General features: G+C 41.7%; 1 protein-coding gene across 1 annotated transcript in view; it reads right to left on the reverse strand.

Moving 5' to 3' along the window:
* Positions 1-9,277: 9,277 nt before the first annotated feature.
* Mtpn (myotrophin) overlaps positions 9,278-14,600 on the reverse strand; it is a 32,279-nt gene continuing 26,956 nt past the window's right edge. The window contains exon 4 of the mRNA XM_059257569.1: positions 9,278-12,484. Coding sequence (XP_059113552.1) covers positions 12,398-12,484 — 87 coding nt within the window. The 3' untranslated portion in view covers positions 9,278-12,397. The remainder of the gene's footprint in view (positions 12,485-14,600) is intronic.

Below are 14,600 nucleotides of genomic sequence, written 5' to 3' on the forward strand. Positions count from 1 at the left end.
AAGACAATGGTGCTGAAGGTGATTTGAACTGTGAAGGCATGGGTCAGAGGTTTCAGAGGAGAAGAATTTTAGTATATGGCCTAGAGATTGTTCTTGTGATATTTTGGTGAAGAATGTGGCTGCTCTGCCCTTGTCCAAAAGGTCTGCTTGAGGCTATATGGAAGAGTTTTGGATTAATTGCACTGGCAGAGGAAATTTCAAAACAGCCAAGGATTGACTCTGTTGTGTGGTTATTAGTGTTCTCTCTTATGAAGATCTATAAAAAGGAGCAAGCTAAGCAAGGAAAAATAGAAAATGTACAGTTCAAGGAGAAAAGGGGCACCAGGAAATGGATTGGAGCTAAATCCTGTGTTCAAGGAGATAAACAGATTAAAGAAAGCCTGATGGCAAATGGAATAAAGGGAGTGGTGACCTCAGGGCAAGGTCCCACCCAGCTAAGGTGCCAAATTTGAAAAGGAATTAAAGAAAAGCTTAGAGCCTGATGTGGTGGTGCAGGCCTTTGATCCCAGTACTCCCAGAGGCTGGCAGATCTCTGAGTTTGAGTCTAGCTTGGTCTACAGATCAAGTTTCAGGACAGCCAAGCTTAGGCAGTGAAGGAAACCATTGAAAACAGAAAGCTGGTGAAAATGTAATTGAACAAGGGGGCTATGTTTCAGCCCCCTCAAGCAGCAGAACTTGGCTTTGACTACATGGTTCTGGCTTTAGAGTCAAGGATGGAAGGAATGGGTTGTGGAATTTCCCTCTGTGCCTAAGAAAAGCCTCTTAGGCCAGGCATGTGTCAGGGGTGTCCCTGAATGGAGGCCTAGAGAGGCAATAGTGTGAAGCTGTGAAGGTGAAGCCTGGATTGGAGATGCCAGAGCCACGAGATACCTGCCAATGAGAGCTGCTAACAGGGAGTGGAACCAGCCTGAGTGGGGAGGGGTCGCAAATGGCAGGGAGAGGGGGAAGTTGCAAATGGCAGTAGCTTGTATTGATTTGGGGGCCTCTGGGCCTCCCTGGTCAACAACTCACAAGAGGGTATTCCATACTGGCACTAAGACTTGTTTGCTGAACAATAGCTTCTGGAGCAGCAGCAGCCAGCCAGGCAGAACTACTTTTTAACTTATATTTTTAAATTGGCTTACAAAGTAGTAGGCTTACATATGTCTTTTTTATAGACTTTTCACTTTGGTTAATGAGTTCAAGGGATTCTCCTGTTTCTGCCTCCCCAGTACTACTACTCTCTGGGAGTCTAATGGTTTTCTATTTCCTCTTCTGTTTATCAATCAGACTTTTGTAAGGAAGAGCTATGTCTTTTTGGTAATTCATATATTCACTTACATCAGAATAGATTCATGGTTTAAGTTTTGTGGTTGTTCTGTAAGTCAGAATCCAATGTTATTATTTCCTTTGTCCCTTGGATTGTTTTATCTTTGGTCACCGTGAACTGTTCCAGTTGAATTTTGTGCTTCGGCAAAAAGTCTCCTGAAAGCACTTCCTTACTTTTGGCTCTAGAAGCTCCAGGGCCTTGCTGTGGTTTTCTTGCCTAAGCCTGGACCAGATACTTTTCAAAGGAGCCCTGGTTCCTGTTGTAGGAGAATGAAATTTACACACTAAGAAGTAGGTGGTGTACTTGTTGCTATGGTGGGGGGAACATTAATAAAAGGACATTGCTTTCCCCCCTCTAACAATATTTTCTTAGGTGTGATGGTTGGTTTTGTCAATGTGACACCGTCTAGAACAGTGGTTCTCAACCTTCCTAATGCTGTGATCCTTTAATACAGTTCCCCATGGTGTGGTGACCACCAACCATAAAATTATTTCATTGCTGCTTCATAACTGTAATTTTGCTAGTTGTGAATCATAAAGCAAATATCTGATATGCAACCCCCATGGGGGTTGTGACCCACAGATTGAGAACCACCAATCTAGGCTCATCTGGAGAGTCTCAACAAGGGGTTTAGTCTAGAATAGGTTGGTTTTGTGTGCCTGTCTCTGAGGGATTGTTTTGATTAGTGAGAAGACCCTCTCACTGAGTGGTCCCTGGGCAGGGTGTCCTGAATTGTATGAATGGAGAAACTGAAGCAAGCCCTAGCATGCACACATCAATTCATTGTTTCCTGCTCTTGATTGTGGCTGTAATTCGACTAGCTGCTTCAAGTTCCCGTTACTTTGATTTTCCCACCATGATGGACTGCAACCTGGACCTGTGAGCTAAATAACCATTTCTCTTAAGTTGCCATTATCAGAAAATTTATCATAGCGATAGGAAAAGTAACTGCAGTACACTGGGGTTGGAGGTGTGGCCCCGTGGTACATACAATACTTGCCTGCCATGACAAAGGCCCTGGGATTCATCCCCAGTATCAATATTTTTGCTTTTTGCTTTCAACTGTCAGTGTCTGAAATTCTGAGGTCCCCTAGAAACAAAAGTAAGCCACCCTACTACATTCCAGCCACCTCATAGATGGACTGACTATAAGGCCTGGAAGATTGTGTAGCCCCTTGTTAAAATAGTCTTTCTTAGATTATACGATGACTTAACACTACCCAAAAGTGAGTTATCCACGACAGAGGTTCAGAAGTATCCACAGCTGGCAGCCATGACTCAGAGGCCCAAAGGGACTTTGGAGAGGAAGCAGATGGTCAGCAGCAGCTGTTAGAGATGACATACGTCCTTAAGGCTGAGCCTATCTCCCACCCCTTCTTTTTACACTCCCAAGTGCATTCCTTTGCTTTTTCTTTTGGGAAAGTGAAGTGTGTTGAGTGTTTTGGGTTAGAAAGTTGCTATCTATCCTTTGATAGCTTTTTTTTTCTTCCGGAGCTGAGGACTGAACCCAGGGCCTTACACTTGCTATGCAAGCACTCTACCACTGAGCTAAATCCCCAACACCATGGATTTCTAAATCCATTCTAAAAATGTGTTTCTTTGCAAAACTCTGACCCAGATTTGACCTACTATGATTTGTGCCATCACTTGATCTCTACTGCACTCTCTGTCCTTCATTTTAATCATTTCTTCATTTTCCTTCTCCGTGTGTGTGTGTGTGTGTGTGTGTGTGTGTGTGTATTTGTATGTAAGTACATGCATGTGTGAGACTGTGCTGAGGTTTGAGGATAACCTGTAGGAGCTGGTTCTTTCCTTCTATCATTTGGGTCCGGGAACAGAACTCAGGTCTTCAGCCTTGGTGGTATGTTGCTACCTACTGAGCCATCGGTCCTTCTTCGGCTTTTAACTTTCTTTCAGGGTTAGACTTTCCTATACTATCCCTCTTTTTCTCTGTCTCCTCTACTCAGTGAGTGGCAAGATTCAGTGTTATTTATGGCTGAAGAAATACCCGTGCTGGAGAAAGGCAGGGGAGGTGGGTGGGGAAAAAAGGCTTTGGCAGGCAAAGGCTCTCTTTGGGAGAGCAAACATCTTCTGGGCCCCTTCCTGACTGATACACCAGTGAATGGAGAGGGTTGTCGAGGTGGGTTGGGGGAAGACAGTTGGGCCCCTTGCCTGACTTTGATACCCCAGTCACTGTGGTTCCTGCAGAACTCTGGAGAACTTACTTACCTGATGAGCTAAGGTCCTCTGACCTGCTAAGTAGAAACCATTTCAAAAGCCACCTGCACAGCTGTCATACTTGAAGACTTGTCCTGTTTGATTCTGTTGCTTCTTTGAATTACCAAGCATCTCTGTGAACGGGACAGGACTCCCTCAATTGGCCTTGGCAGTGGCAAACTTTGTCTACGAGAGCTGTCAGAATTCCCAGCACTGACAGCCTCCTGGGGTAAACAGACCAGCTGACTATCATTTATTTATGCCTTCAAAGGACTCTGGAAGCCCGGGTAACAATGGGTGAAAGGACGAGCCTGTCATGTATTAATAAACAGGAAGGCTGATCATGGGAGGAGGGTTCTCTTCCAAGAGGGATCGCCAAGGACTAATGGGCTCCCTAGGAGCTTCCTGCCAGGCCTGCTCTAATGACTTATTAGTGAGGCTACTAGGGAAAAAAACGATAGTTTTCCCTTTCCTTTGTCACTTTTGTCTGGAGAAACTAAAGGTATTTCATTAGCAAATTCTTTCAGAGAAGGTGGAGATACTGTGTACCTGGGATGGACCCAGGACATACACTTGAGTACTAGAGTTTTAAAGTAACTGAAGTATTTGAGCACCTATGAAAGGCCAGGCACTGTGCTAGGCATGGGGACACAAAATGAGGACAGTGGTGGTCCCTAAGAGTGGTTCATTCTCAGGTCCAGGGAAAAGTTAGTTCAAACAGTACTAGATCAATTCACTTACAAGGACTTTTAGAGAATTCGTGTGCTCTCCGGAGACTGAAAATATCAAAGGCCAGTCTCAGGGGGTTTATGAGCAGGCAGAAATAAAGGGTCGTGGAGACAATGGCAGATGAAGCACCGGAAACTGGGTGGATTAATACCAGAGGATGTCTCCTGGTGCTGAAGGCTGCGAGTCAGAAATCAGGATGTTGGCAGGGCTGGGTTCCCTCTCAGACTCCAGCCTAGAATCCTTCCCCACTTCCTCATTTCTTGTGGTGGCTGTCCATCCTTGACTTTGACCGACAGCTGTCACTCCTGTGTCTGCTTCTATCTTTACTTGGTAATATCTGTGTCCGTGCCTTCCTATTGTCTTATAACAATGGCCCCAGCTGTTTACAAATGGGGTCACATTCTGAGGTCCTGGACTTCAATTTCTTTTTTTGGAGGACCCAATTGAACCTGTAATGGATGAGCTAGTAAAAGCAGGGTGTTAGTGAGTCTGAATGGAAGACTCCTTCAAGTAGGAAAGACTTCCTGCTGGGAGTTGGGACACATCCTGCACCAGGGGCAGCAACGTGAATGGAACATTCATTCAGCTCGGTGTTGTTGGTTTTTTGTGGAAAATGACTGAAAAGGAACTATGACCGTAGTCAAGATGAAATACAGGTTTTAAATTTAGGTGGTTACAAGAATAGCGAACATAAATTGTTTAATTAGCACTTTATTTGGAAGGCAAGAAATGTTTAGTGTAGGTGGCTGGGTGGTGAAGATTTCCCAGACATGTATTAGCTTAGACCCAGAACTTGGGTGAGATGTGATCTGGAGGGCTTTCTCTGAAATGACAAAAGTACCTTAGGAGTCAGCCAGATGGTCCAACATCCTTGTTTCTGGAACACTGTTCCCGTTTCCATACTTTTAGAATCCTACTTAATCTTGTAACCAAAACACCTTTAGATTTCTGAAAATCTGGCACAACTGCCTCAAAACTCATCACTGTAAACAGCCTTAAAATAATTTCCTGTTTTGTGCTCCCAACTTGTGATATCAGTTCTCAGAGCTTTCTTCAGGCTCAAGGACAGGTGCTCTTGGCATTTTTGATTCCCTTAGTAAATATAGTTGAAATTGGGGTCACTCAAGATGCCATATTATCCCAGGGAGATCTGGAAGATCTAATTGTACTTTCTTAGACCCACTGAATATCATTAGGGGAGGAGAGCAGGGCTGAGCAAAGAGAACTTTTTCATTTTCATTGGATGGATATGTTTGTGGACATACGGAATTTGGTCACTGCAGGATTTCCTCTGGGTCTGGTAACAGGAAGTGCTGCTCCATAGTTGTGGGCTGACTTTGAAGGCGCATGGTCCAGAATCCTATATTTGGAATCTGCTTCCACACCTCCCCCTCTGTATAATTAGCCCACAGACTTATGAAGAAAACATATATCCTCCTTCATGAGCAGGCAACTTCAAAGGGGAAGAAGAGTGGAGCCAAAACATGAATGTAAGTTTTAGAAAAAAATCTCAAGGGTTGCTTCACAGCATGACAAAACTAAACATAGTATGTCAGGAAGCAAGGGGCAAATTCAAACCCTGACAACTCTGGCAAGAGAAAACCAGTAACCACAGCTACCTTCTTTTTGTTCAGTACTAATAGCAGGCATGTTGAGACATACCTTTGACTCACCAATAAAACTAGTGAGCACCTTGAGAGAGAAAACACACTCTAGCAAGTGAAATTGTTCTGGATGAGAACGATTAGACCAAATAAATTCCCCGATGTTTAAGCAGCCAGATTTCCTCTTAAAGCCATGCCTTTTGAAATTTAAAGGTAATGTCTCATTTTAAAAGATATTTCATATTTACTTATATCTTTATATTTTTCTTCAACTTTTGGACGTGGAAGAATTTAAATGTTTAAAAGATAATCTACTTGCATTGTGCAACCAAAACACATTAGGACTAGCTGTCTTGGGGAGGAATTTTCTCTTTGGACTATTGAAGCCCAACACTGCCCTGGTGAGCTGTTCTGTTGCCTGTGGCGACTGTCCACATTTCCATTGGGTTTTTTTTTTTTTTTATGGATTATTGTTACTTTGGGAAGAATTACTTATAGTGACATGGGACATTTAAAGTTACAGAAGATGAGGTGAACTACAGGATTTATCTGAGTTATAAGAGGGAGAAAAAAGATGAAAATCAATTTTCAATGCCCTCTGTGTTTTGGGGAGCAAATATTGGAAAACATTTTTTTGCTGCATGGTCCTGTCCATGAGTCCAGAGGCATTTTAGGTCCTTGAAGAAGTGCTGAGCTTCTGTTGGCTCCCATTAGGACAGGCTACTTGAGAGCTCTAGTGCAGAACTCACCAGGGTTGCCACCCTCCCTGCCTGCTAGGCTGGCGGTGGTGAGTAGGCCATTCCCCTGGAGGGTCAAATCGGCATATATTCCACTCTCAGTACATTCAGATCTGAGCACTACTTTCAAGTTTACTGAAATCTGACCAGAAAGTCACAATCCACTGCAACACAGACATGGTAGCTTGTTCCCGGGATAAATGGTGATCATTATCAGATACTAGGAAGAAGACATGCAATACACAGTACCCCTTTAGATTGTCAGTTCAAAAATTTGCAATTCTTTAAAAATGTGCTTACCTAGTAGCAGTCTCAAAACCAGTATCCAATAGCTAGAAGTTATTTTCTTCTATACAAGATGCTGTTGCTATGAATATTGTCACATGTGACCTAGTGTTCTGTCCAGAACTGTCGTCGCAGCTGAGCCTACGGAAGTTGCTAGGGGGGCTGGATGGATCTTTTGTTCTGCTATGTCATTTACAGCTGTTTCAGCATATCCCACAACAGCAGAGGGTTCCCTGCATTTGACCTGGTAGTCAGCATTTCAATGAAATATTGTGTCTGTGTTACTGTATATTTCCATCTCATCCATCTGGGTTTGTACTGGTTTTATTTAGGGGCTCCTTGACTTCAGCTGACTCAGTGAATCAAAATGTCTCTCATATGTTAATGTATAATGGTTTGATAGCTTTAACTAAGGACAGGGTGAATGTCTGCCATGGTCAAGCACTATTCAAGTTGCTGATAACTTTCTTCTTTATCAACAACTGTACTTCAATGAAGTAAAAAAGCCTTGAAGAGGCTTCTGTGTGCTGATCTGGCTTATACCTGGGAAAGCTCACTGGGTGAGTGACATCATCAAGTCAGGAGGAGGAGGCCATTCTGCAATGTGGGTGAAGGAAGACATTGTATCCTGGAGACCTGGGCCAAAGGCTGCTGTTCCTCAGCCAGTAGAGGTGCATCCACGGTAGTGGGTTCCACTTCATATGCTGCAGGGTAGAACTCAGCCTTAGTGCTCTCTGAATTGGTGGACATACAGGTTTGCTGCTAGAGCAATCCCACCTGAACCTGATGGTAGGAAGTATGACACTGGTTCACGATCTTTTCCAAACACTCACGTATACTACCTTTTGGGGGATTACGGAGACTAAAAAGAGGGGTGAAGCTTAGGCAAGGCATAGGTCTTAGAAATTTAGCTGTGGAGATGATAACTTTGGGCTGGTGAACTACAGAAATACTGTCTAAAACAACTGGTATGACATACATTATTAAGAAAAAAATCAAGGATCATTCTAACAGTATTGCATCCTGAGGTTTACAGTTAAACCTTCTTTCAGCCAAAGCATACTCAAGCTCATTTGATGATTTTCTTGGGTGCTGAGAACTTCACTTTACAGTATCTATTCCCTCATCTCTGGGAAACCATGCCTGATATTTGATGTTCTCTCTCTATGGCTATTTTCACGGTTCTTTCCTTTTAGCGTGCATCAAAATCCTCCAGAGGCCCAGCCCAGAATTTGACTCTTAGAGGTCTCAGCTGGGATTTGACAATTTGCATTTATATCAACTTTCTAAGTTGGGGCAATGCAGTTGGTCTAGAGACCACACTCGGAGGTCACTGATCTTGCAGACAGAGAAGTCAGAGCAGTGTGTGCACTGTGCAGTGGGCGAGTTCTGTGCAGTTGTTCTCGAAGACAAAGTAAGTTAGGTGTTAAGTTCACCCTTCTTTACAGGTATGCCTTCTACCCATATTTACTAGTTTGCTCTCCAAGTGTTATATAAAGGGGCTCCATTCCCTTTATTGCATTTAAACAGACTGAAGCCTCTTCTTAAAGACATTATTATTATTATTATTATTATTATTATTTGGCTTTTCGAGACAGGGTTTCTCTGTGTAGCCCTGGCTGTCCTGGAACTTGCTCTTAGACCAGGCTGGCCTTGAACTCATAGAGACCTACTTGCCTCTGCCTCCCAAGTGCTGGGATTAAAGGCATGTGCCACCAACACCTTAAAATGAGAATTATCTGAAAAAATTTCTGTGAACACATTCAGCTAAAGCCATACCAGATACCCGTTTATACTTTAGCCAACAACAGGGTTTGCGGTATCTTAACGCTGGCATGTTGTTTCCTCACTTTTACTAATGGATATCTTTTAAAAAGTTTTCTGGTATCAACAAAGATTACAACAGAAACAAACTGATTTCATATATAATGTAGTTCAGTTTTGAGATTCAAAGAGATCATTCATCCAGAAAAGTATACCCTAAATGTATGAGCGGTCATTAATTTGGGAAATGTAGGTCTTCAAGAAAAAAGCAGCAACCTAAGAGAGCAATGAAGAACTGCAAAGACAGCTCGTGACCTATTTTCTTCAACGTCAATCAATAACTCCAATGCTCTATTGGCAGTGTCTTGTTCTCAGTCAGTAAGGAGGGTTCCTGGACCTGTATACAGCAACAGTGTGTATCAGAAGACTAACACTGAAGTAAGCGCCTCTCCCTAAGTAGCACAATCTAGTCCCATTAGGTCTTTAATATTTAGTTTCTTTCCCCACTCATTTCTTCTAGAAGTGGGATAAAATCAAATTAAAAGATCAAGTCAGTCAAGTTTTTCATATAGTTGAAGGATGTCTGGAAAGGAAGGTGACAGTGACTGGGAGATAAACATGTTGCTGACGTGTTATCTGTAGCACAATTCAAGTTTATTCCATTTGTTCTTGCAACACGAAACTTAAACACAGTATTAGTTAGCATTCGGATGTACATGAACTAGGATACTTATGAGAAACCCAACTGTGTCAAAGGAATGACATTGTGGAACCAAGAACTCAAATATACCAAAAGTGCACAAAGCACTAGTCTTCCTCCATACTGCTTAGAAAGATTGATTGTTTCTCCATTTACAAAATAGAATCAGGACAATTTAAAGTTTTAAAGTTTGCATGCAAAACACTGCAATTGCTTATTTATGTAGGAGGGCACTCTTACCAGCTTCTTCTACACACAACCAAGTATACAATATTACAGGAAGAAATTCAGCAGCTGAGCTGAAAAAAAAAAATCAAGTACACATAAATTGAAGCTCCTTTATCTGGGAAAGAAAGAAATGAATAGAAGGCTACTTGTCTGAGCATCCACATGCTGCAGTTATTGCCTTTCTTCTGTGCCCAGCTGGCTCTAGAAAGGTGAGCTGGGATGTGCAAGTGCTGTATTAGAACTTAAATCTACAGATGCCGGCATGAAGCTGTGGGGGATTTGTTAGTACACTAACCACCAAAAGGCAAATTACCTGTTTTTATTTGATACAGTGCATATGAAATGATGGATGTGATATAAAACTATAGAACATGCAGTTTTTTTTTCTGAGATGTTAAATAGTACTTCAGAGGAGAACAAAACTTAACCTTTTATTAATGCGTGTAGTACCAAAAACAGACATTTTAGCTTCCTTTATTCAAAAATATTAACATTAAGCGTCATGAATTTCTCTGCCAAGTGGTTCAGAAATACATTATAAATAACCTAGTTTTTTATTTGTATTTATTTATTTTTTTAAAGAAACTGTAAACCATCCTGGTCAGTCTATCCTAGTCTATGTTTATATGCTATTTTCTCAAGCAATCGCTTCCTAGTTATGGTTTACAAAATGGTCACCAAAGGGAGGAAGGCAGGCCAGCCTCTACTGCATCACAAGGAACACCAGGACACACTGTACAAAGAATCCTACGGGTTCAGTACCATAACGACTGTAGAAAGCAGACCAAGTTTGAGAATGCTAAGACAATCTACTCTCTGCAATAGCCAACTGTAACAAAACACTTTGAAAGAAAAACTGAAAACCGTGTAAAGGGTTAAAATTCAAGCCTTTAAAATAGCAGTATGCCAAGAGGTGAAAACAACGGTCTCAAGACACCCTGGTGCATTACATTGATAGTTACAGACTGATCGAGTGAGTGCCCTCCACTTACTATCAGGATGTCCAACTCTATAGCTTTTTGGCCTTTTGGCTAAGATCAAGTGTAGGATGTCCAACTCTAGTAGGTTGCATTAAGACAGCAGAGTTAGCCAAATATACCAAAGTATTTAAACTATTGTTTTGTGATTGTTTTCTTGGACATAGAAAATTACAGGGTCAGGTTAGTTGAAAGTGAAAAAGCCACAGGATAAAAAAGAGTTCATGGGATAACACACACACACACACACACACACACACACACACACACACACACGCCAACCAACCATCAACTGATCAATAGTTATTTAGCCAGGCTGACTGTTCTTGGTAATAGTTTAATCCTGCTATAGAATGCTACATTGCCTTTAAAAAAAATTATTAGTTTTTTTTTATTATCCATAATCTGAATATAAGTCCCTATCCCACCCACCCTTTACAAATTTGAGGTACATTCAATTATTGCATGACTTGGCTAAGGAAAGATTGGAATAGTTTTTGTAAGCCTGTATGGATGGCAAGTCAAAGAAATCTTAAATGTAGGATATCAAATCTAAGGTTGTATGTTTTAACTCATCTTATTGTTCATGAATTAAAATTTAGAGGTAAGTCTAAATTTTCTGAAGGTTCGAAGAACACCATTTTAGGGCACTGTATTCTAAGAACACAGAATATTTTACATGTATGCAATGCATGATTGTTAAGATAAACAAAAACACTATGCAGGCGGGGTGGTGTTGGCCCAGCAAGAGTCAATCGACAGCTCAGGGAAACCTGGTAACAAGCATGTTTTTGAAGGGATGAGGTTCCATCTATCCAAACAGTACATCTCACCCCAGTGATAGCTTTGGTGCACTACAAAGTCAGCATCCATGGTGGGTCTTAGAGAGGCATTCCAAAGAATTGTCTTCATTCTCCAAACACAACTAAGGCTGAGTCACTCAAATAGCAAATGAAGAAAATCCGTTAAGTACTAAGACAACTGTTCTCTCTTTATAAGATACTAACACGCTTATGGCTATGATTTTATTTTTAAATCTCCTTTTACTACCAGCAGGAGTCTCAAAGTGTTTCAATGTTATATAAATGTCTGAGTCTAAAGGAGAAAAAAAGAAATAGGCATACTGGAATGATTCCTCCTTTAGGCTCCTAGAATTTAACATTTTATAAATAAAACTAGTCAGTTTTATCTAAAGAGACATAAAATTGATGTGAAAGGGGAGAGAAAATCCAAAGTTTAGTCATCCAGCAATTTAGGGGTGCGCTGCTTATCGGAGCTTTCACATAAAGATTAAAGTCTTTCAAGATTTTGGTCACTAACCTCAGGCAGCAAGCGCTCTTACCTAGCCAGGAACCCCCAGGGGAGTGCACTCTTAAGGCAGAAGGCTGTAGCTAATTGCTTGTCTCAGCACCCTAAGTTGACATAACAGCAGCCACTACTGCTCACAGCTAGGGCTACCCAGTAAGTAAAGTTGGCCTTGTACAGTCAGACCTTCAACACACCAATTAATAATCAGCTAGGGAGCTGAGAAGGTCCAATGATCCCCATACACTGTATTTTTGCTCTCCCTTGGGTATAAGCTGTATATTTTACCAGAAATGGAAAAGAGGCTGGTTTGATCAGGAATCCCAGTAAAAGGCTGATCACATTCCCCACTGCTCCTCCAAAACATGTTTTTCCCTCCCTTGGTAGTCTGATTTGTTATGAATTTCTCTCTCCCCTCACCCCTCTTAAAGTATTTAGCTGAAGAAGCTGGCAGATAGAAAGTGACAGACAGACAGGCAGCAGTGTGAGGCCACAGGAGAGTCATTCTTCCCAAGTTATCAGTCCATCCATCCATCCATCCATTACTGGAGAAGAGCTTTGATTGCCTGGTTGTCAGTGGCTTCAACAGCAGTCAGTCCGTCTGGGCCTTTCACAGTCTTATCAGCACCCTGGAAAAGAGAGGAGACACCGTCATTAACTGAACTCACACTACAGAACAGTGAGTGTCAGAGGTGGCTAAGTGGCATAGGCCTTTTCTACTCTGATCCCTGGAACCCCCGGTGAAGGACTAAACCCAACACTGGAGAGGTGTCCTCTGTCCTTCACTCTGTGCTATGACATGTCCATGACCACACTCACATACACACAGAAGTAAGATAAAAAAATTTATAGTACATTATCATTTTCCAGGTGTTAGAAATTATAAGAAACAAAACAACTGTCTTGGGTATGTAGTGGGTAGCTGTTCCAGCTTTGCCCTGGAAGTACTACCCCCATTGAGGCTTCCAGTAACTGTCACACCTATGAGGCCGGGCGGAGAGAGGAGCCCTTAAGACCTGAGATCCAGATGTGCCGGCTCTCTTGGTTCCTGGATCCTGGACACTGGAGGTAGGCCAAGCAGAGTTCTCCAGAGAACACTGCCGGACTGCGCCACACCTTTCCCAGACCCTGTAACCTATCCCTTTACTTTTAAGTTACCTCACAAAAGAAACCTCCCTTTTAACTACGTGGAGTTGCCTTAATATTTCCACCAATATGGGTATTGTTCTATTACTGTGAAGAAACTCTATGACCAAGGCAACTTATAAAAGAAAGCATTTAATTGGGGGCTTGGTTACAGTTTTAGAGTGTTAGTCCATGACCATCATGGCACGACACTAGAGCAATAGCTGAGAGCTTACCTCTGACCCATAAACCCAACTACAGTGACACACCTCCTCCAACAAGGCCACACCTCCTAATCCTTCCCCCAAACAGTTCCACCAACAAGGGACCAAGCATTCAAGTATGAGCTTACTGGGGACATTCTCATTCTCATTTAAACCACCACCACAACTCAGCATCAGCATGGAAAACAGTGGATCAGCTTTTACTTATCATATTTATCCAATTAACTAAGTTTCAAAACAACATATCCCTTGGCTTCTGGGGAAAGAGAGAGGATGAGACAGTTTTGTTTTGTTTTTAAAGGGTATGGCTCCTGGTAGGTCAGCTACTTTCTAGTGGATAGCCTCATATCTAGGAATGTATGGTCAGCACCAACTAGACTCTGTGGGATGGACAGGGACGGACACACACACACACACACACAGTTGAGAGGAGCTAGGAGGGAGGATTGGGGATGACTACAGGGAGTTGGAGCTCACTTAACTGTGGCTTTACCTACATCAAACATCTGAAAGATCCCTGCTACTCAAAGCCCTAAGCTACCCAGCTTCCACTTCTCAGGCTCTCAATAATTCTCAGCAGCCCAAAATCTTTTCAAAAAGTTCCTATTAGAGTGAATTTCTATTATGACAACATTTAGTTGACAAAATATTTACAATTCTATAGGCCAGATACAACTAATGCTAGTGTTTTAAATGAAATTAAAAGGCAATTCCTATAATAACAAAAAATGGGTGAGAATATTAAGGAAAGTGGTTTTTTAAGACTAATGAAGTTACTGGAGAATTTGGGTGTATCTGGCCCTATCCCTTTCTTTAGGAAGCAAGTCATTTTTGTGCATTCATTTTTAGTTATGTGATAATTTCCATAGCTTTAGATAATATATTCCTGTTACTATTTGAGTTGCTAGCTTTAGATTTTATCTTGATTTCCTGCTACAGAGACGATGAGTCCTAGCTTACTAACACCCGCTTACTTCCTCAGACTCCCACTTTCTTATACTTAATGTATCATATTGTTGCTTTGCAAATTTAAAGTTATTTGGATCTACGTTTCTTCATACATTTTGATGGTGTATCATTTTCCATAAAGTAGTATTATTAGATACCCTCCTGGATTTGCCTGTGATTCTCCCTAGGGAACTTTAAATTTGCCAAATTTTATGTACTTTAGGATTAACTGTTATATTCTGGTCTGTAAAACTTGTGTGTATGTTGACTCTCAAAGTTAAAATGTGCCAGCAATGTTTAATTATTTGACGTAAGTAGTGCTTACTGCAGCTCTTAGCCACTACTATCCTTTGCTATCTTTTTGTTATTCCAACGCTGCAACTCTGCGCAGCCCTCACAAACAGAAGGAGCTGTAAATAGTGTTATACCTATGTAACAGCCTGAGGCT

This window comes from Peromyscus eremicus, chromosome 3, assembly GCF_949786415.1.
Source record: "Peromyscus eremicus chromosome 3, PerEre_H2_v1, whole genome shotgun sequence".
In the NCBI taxonomy this organism is placed as follows: domain Eukaryota; kingdom Metazoa; phylum Chordata; class Mammalia; order Rodentia; family Cricetidae; genus Peromyscus; species Peromyscus eremicus.